Source organism: Pyxicephalus adspersus, chromosome 2 (assembly GCF_032062135.1).
Source record: "Pyxicephalus adspersus chromosome 2, UCB_Pads_2.0, whole genome shotgun sequence".
In the NCBI taxonomy this organism is placed as follows: Eukaryota; Metazoa; Chordata; class Amphibia; order Anura; family Pyxicephalidae; genus Pyxicephalus; species Pyxicephalus adspersus.
The window spans coordinates 269974-275419 of record NC_092859.1 but is presented as its reverse complement, the minus strand read 5'-3'; the positions used below and the strand labels follow the sequence as shown (position 1 = coordinate 275419).

Sequence of the window (5446 nt, the reverse complement as noted above, 5' to 3'; positions counted from 1 at the left end):
CCCCCCATACCACGGATAGAGCGCCTCCCCCCATACCACGGATAGAGCGCCCCCCATACCACGGATGGAACTCTCTTCCCCATTATTCACTGTAATGCCATTACAAAGCACAAGGGGGCGCTCTTTGCACCTGGAATAAAAGAAGTTTAATCCCGGGATAAGGAAGGGATTCTTCACTGTAAGGTCTGTGAAAATGTGGAATCGGGTCCCTCAGGAAGTAGTTTCAGCAACTACTATAGATTGCTTTAAGAAAAAGCTCAATATATATTTCTAGCAGCACAGAATATAACTGGGGGTTAAGGATTTAAAGTAAAAATAACAGAGACTGCTGATCCAGGGAACATCCGATTGTCTCATGGGATCAGGAAGGAATATTTCCCCGGGGTTTATAAGGATTTCTTCCCCCGGATGGTTTGGGTCCATGGGGTTTTATATCCGGGGTGTGTTTCTTGTCTTTTTCCACGTATATAAACACGACATAAAGCCCCCCCCCCCATGTACACCCCGCTCACCCTGGTCCATGCCATTGATGTAGAAATGAAGAGCTCCGCTGGGTTTCCGGGTCAGTCCAATGTGATCTCCTTCCTGATAAAAGAAACGCCATTAGTGATAGATTGACTGCCCATCCCCCATTTCCTGAGTCAGGATTTATCTTCTGCCCCACCCCCAGAGAGGGCAGTAAAATACTAAAACACACACCACGCCCATTGCCACGGCATAAACATATTTTATCTACGTGAGACAAATCTGCGAGAAAGAAAATCTCCACCAATCAGGAAGCCTCAATGGGCACCCTACCCGTCATTTGTAAGGGCCGTCCAATCAAGAAGATGGAAACAAGGAAGAAGCGTGGCGCGGCATGGGACAAGAGGTAGGTGAGGGTCCTGCACAGGGGCCCCATATATAAAGGGGCCCATATATAAACAATAATCACTTTATATGGAGCAAAGATTCACTTCTAACCTGCAACTCATCCAGGCTGAATTCACAATACTCCCGACGTGTCCCCTTCCCATTGGTCAGAATCCCACAGCCACTCATCATGATGGTCCCTGCCAGGAGAAAACATGGCGGCTGGTTAGACAAGACTGGAGAAAGATGGCCGACCCATGGGCCTGGGGGAGGGGTGTCAGCCATATATCGTGTCAGCCATATATCGGGGGAGGGGTAAGAGAGGGGAGGCCGACCTATGGGCCCGGGGAGGGGTGTCAGCCATATATCGGGGGAGGGGTAAGAGAAGGACGGCCACTTACCCGATCTCAGATTGGTCATGGTCGCCGGGTATTCCAGACTGTTGGGATTGTGGGTTGTCACCCCGATTTCTATGGAACCCGACCATTTATCCACCAGCTTATCAATGCGGATCTGTGGATGGGAAATAACCATGATCATTGGCTGATGAGGGCAGATGGAGGGCAAATAAAAATGTGCAGCCCCCCTCCCCCACCTCAAACATCTCTCCGTCCCTCAGGGGCCGGTTGGTCATCACTACGCCGTTGTTGAACTCATCCAGAGGTCGCCGCCTCTCCGCCGTCTTGTTGCCATTACTCAGCTTGATGAGCGTTCCGCACTTCTCATGGAACAGCAAAGCGTCATTGGAGGTTGGAGGGGATTGGTCAGTAGGGGGCGGCGGGGAGCCCAGATTGACGCTGAGGAGACTCCCGTGATAGGCCGACAAGATGGCGTTACTGACCACAGGGGGGAGCTCCGCGCTGGGAAACCCTGAGAACAGCAAAGCAGAGAAAATATAAGCCATTCCCCGACCCCGGAGAGAGATACCCCTCCCCCGACCCCCCCCACTGATCACTGAAGGGCAATTAACAAGGGAAGAACAGTGGGGGAGGGGCTCCAAACAGAGGGGGTAGTACAATGGGGATAGAGGGGGGGGCCAGACCCACCTTGCGGTCCAGACGGACGGTAAACACCTCCCCCGGGCACAGCGGCCGTCCGCTCAGTACAAGGCCCTGGTTAAACTCCTGGGCCGGCTGCTTGCGTGTGGCGGTCCGGTTCTGGTTGCTCAGTATAACCAGCTTGCCGGTCCGGGGATGAAGCTCCGCCATGACAGCCGCTTTACGGCCGCAGCCCGGGCGCTTTACGACGTCACCAGGGAGACGAGTCTGACAGACTACGCCGGAAGTCCGCAAAGCGGAGGGCGGAAGCGGCGCTAAGGTTGGCGGAAGCAGGGCTCCCCGACACAGGAAGTGACGTCACATAAATGACGCTGGTGTGTTGAAGCGGCGCCGGAAGTTAGTTCTGCTGAGCATCGGGAAAGGAGCTTCCCGCCTTCTGGGTTCACCGGACCGACAGACACCGTAAAGAGGTGACTCCTTCCCCCAACCGGATAACCCAAAGTGCAACCCCTTCCCCAAAAAATGTAGGGTTACAATCGTGGCAGCTACTGCAGACCTCAGAGCCCCACCTATGACTCCTCCCTCAACTAGAGGGCCACAAATGTAACTCCTCCTACCAACACAGGGGCTCAATCTGTAACCCCTGGGGGGTACAGCTCTAACCCCTGTCCCTGGTGGGGATACAGCTATAACTCCTCCCCTAGCCCTGGGGGGGTACAGCTCTAACTCCTCCCCTAGCCCTGGGGGGGTACAGCTCTAACTCCTCCCCTAGCCCTGGGGGGGGTACAGCTCTAACTCCTCCCCCTGTCCCTGGTGGGGATACAGCTATAACTCCTCTCCCTATCCCTGGGGGATACATCTATAACTCCTCCCCCAAGCCCTGGGGGGGGCGGTACATCTATAACTCCTCCACCTATCCCTGAGGGGGTACAGATATATCTCCTCCCCTTGTCTCTGGGGGGGTTACATCTATAACTCCTCCCCCTATCCCTGGGGGGGGTACAGCTATAACTCCTCCCCCTATCCCTGGGGGGGGTACAGCTATAACTCCTCCCCCTGTCCCTGGTGGGGATACAGCTATAACTCCTCCCCCTATCCCTCGGGGAGCGGTACATCTATAACTCCACCTATCCCTGAGGGGGTACAGATATATTTCCTCCCCTTGTCTCTGGGGGTTACATCTATAACTCCCCCCCCTATCCCTGGGGGTACAGCTATAACTCCTCCCCCCATCCCTGGGGGGTACAGCTATAACGCCTCGCCCTATCCCTGGGGGGGGGTATAGCTATAAGTCCTCCCCCTATCCCTGGGGGTACAGCTATAACGCCTCCCCCTATCCCTGGGGGGTACAGCTATAACGCCTCCCCCATCCCTGGGGGGGTACAGCTATAACTCCTCACTATGACCTGAGGGCCCCATCAGTATTCAAATTGGTATGAGTAAAGCAACTGCCTTTTAATTCTTGCCGCCCCAAATTGTTAATCCAGTAAACAATGATTTCTCTATTAGAATTCTGTGAGGATTCTTCTGTTTTATTGAACCGTTATTACATGAAGACCGCTGAAATATATGGTGGGCCTATAAATGGAGATGGTGGTACCTAACCAAATCTTCCATCCGCCGACATTAGCAGAACAATTTCCATTGGTGAAATGTCAGCACTGTCCCACACACAACAGAGGCAGCGCTAATCATTTCCCAAAAGTACATTGAAGGCGGCTCACTCACCAACTAGAAGTCCCACAGGTCATTCCCCGTACATCTCCAAGCAGTTTTCTTCTGCCTGATTATATTTCTGTCTCTTATAGATTATGAAGCTCCAGGAGAAGCTGAACAAGTTGCAAGAAGAAAAACATCAACTCTTCCTGCAGCTGAAGAAGGTTCTCCATGAAGAGGAAAAACGCAGAAGAAAGGAGCAGAGGTGAGGATGATGGGTAATGATCTGTGCTGCCTGCTATGTAGGGTGATGATGGTTGGTGTGGGGGGAGGGCTTTGTGTCATATGGGGGGAGGGGGGGCTGAAAGTATGGAGTGCTATGTCGCATGGATCAGTATATTTTGCCAGTGAGAAGAAGACATTAAGCATTTTGTACTCTTAGCCATTGTAATGTCTCCTTTTCTCTTGCAGTGACCTCACCACTTTGACATCTGCCGCCTACCAGCAGGGCATGGTCATGCATGCAGGGGCTCATCTCATTAACATGCAGGGTAAGATGTGTCCCCAGGATTGTCCCAGTGCCCACACATGATATATTGCATGTGATGGAGGAATGTCTGATATCCGGGGCAGATATGAAGTTCTAGGTGTACAGATATGATACGTGTGACCCGATCATAAACAGATCTATCATTGTCTCCTCCAACCGACCGTGGTTGTCTGATGGCAGCCATATTGAGGCCTAGTACTTCCTGGATCCTACAAATAGTCTAGTACACAAGTCTTATGTGAATATGCATATAGAAATATTTCTATTTTCTTCTCTGGTCTGAATGTCCTCCTCTCTCATTCTTGTTCCAGGGAGCCCCGGAGGTCATTCCCGACACAGCTCTCTTATGGCCGATCGGGCCAAGCAGATGTTTGGACCGCCCGTTATAACTGTGAGTCACATTCGCTGATTTTTAGTTGTTTGCGTAGTGTTGGCTTCGTGCAGCGGAATTTTCTCTCATCAATGTCACTTCCTTCCAGGGTCGTCATTACTCAACGCAGCCGTCCTTCAGTCCAACCGCAGCAGAACATGGCCAGTATCAGACCAGCCAATCCAGTCACAGCCCCTACACTGTCAGCCAGTCACAGCACAGCTTTGGGGCAGCCCAGGCCGGACCAGTCAGCTATACTGGCAGCCAGCAAATCAGAGGTCAGAAAGACTTACTGCTTATGTCGGAGATGTTTTGTATTGTATTCTAGTGTTTCTCTTCTGATTCTGTGTTTTCCTGTTGTAGGTCCTTCTGCTTTCCCAGCCATGCAATACTTGTCCCATCAGCAGCCTGGATACACGGTTCATAGTCATTATACTGGAGCCCATGCAGGTTTGTATGTCACATTCTGATCGCTGTTCTCCTGCTACGGACCCCCAGCCTGATCACTGTTATAGACCCCCCAACCCCAGCCTGATCACTGTTATGGACCCCCCATCCCCAGCCTGATCTCTGTTATAGACCCCCCAACCCGTCCCATCCCCAGCCTGATCACTGTTCTTACTTTCTCTCCCCCCAGCCTGATCCCTGTTATTGGACCCCCCCATCCCCAGCCTGATCACTGTTCTCCTGCTACGGACCCCCAGCCTGATCACTGTTATGGACCCCCCATCCCCAGCCTGATCACTGTTCTCCAGCCATGGACCCGTCCCATCCCCAGCCTGATCACTGTTCTTACTTTCTCTCAGTGGCACCTCCATTTCTCTGCTGTAAACTTAGGTAGCCCCCCCAATCCCCAGGCTTATCACCATTTTCCTGCTATATACGTAGGGATCCCCCCACAGCTGTTGAACACTCCCAGGTTTACTGTCCCGTTTGTGTTCTCTTCAGGGTTCATCCCCCCCAGCAGTGGAATTCCTCTTCAGAAGCAGCTGGAACACGCCAATCAGCAGTCTGGCTTCA

At 52.4% G+C, this 5446-nt stretch overlaps 2 protein-coding genes across 2 annotated transcripts in view; one reads left to right on the top strand and one right to left on the bottom strand.

Annotated features, from left to right (window-relative positions):
• The window catches only part of LOC140322622 (neuralized-like protein 4), a 5201-nt gene extending 3445 nt beyond the window's left edge, over window positions 1–1756 (bottom strand). The window contains exons 1-4 of the mRNA XM_072399177.1: window positions 1448–1756; window positions 1254–1365; window positions 964–1052; window positions 513–585 (exon numbers count right to left, since the gene is read on the bottom strand). Of these exons, the coding sequence (XP_072255278.1) occupies window positions 513–585; window positions 964–1052; window positions 1254–1365; window positions 1448–1756 (583 nt within the window). The remainder of the gene's footprint in view (window positions 1–512; window positions 586–963; window positions 1053–1253; window positions 1366–1447) is intronic.
• A 1902-nt stretch (window positions 1757–3658) lies between these two features.
• GPS2 (G protein pathway suppressor 2) overlaps window positions 3659–5446 on the top strand; it is a gene marked incomplete at its 5' end in the record, with an annotated part of 5529 nt that continues 3741 nt past the window's right edge. Inside the window, 6 exon segments of the mRNA XM_072399176.1 lie at window positions 3659–3771; window positions 3978–4057; window positions 4368–4447; window positions 4536–4704; window positions 4790–4876; window positions 5375–5446. Of these exon segments, the coding sequence (XP_072255277.1) occupies window positions 3659–3771; window positions 3978–4057; window positions 4368–4447; window positions 4536–4704; window positions 4790–4876; window positions 5375–5446 (601 nt within the window).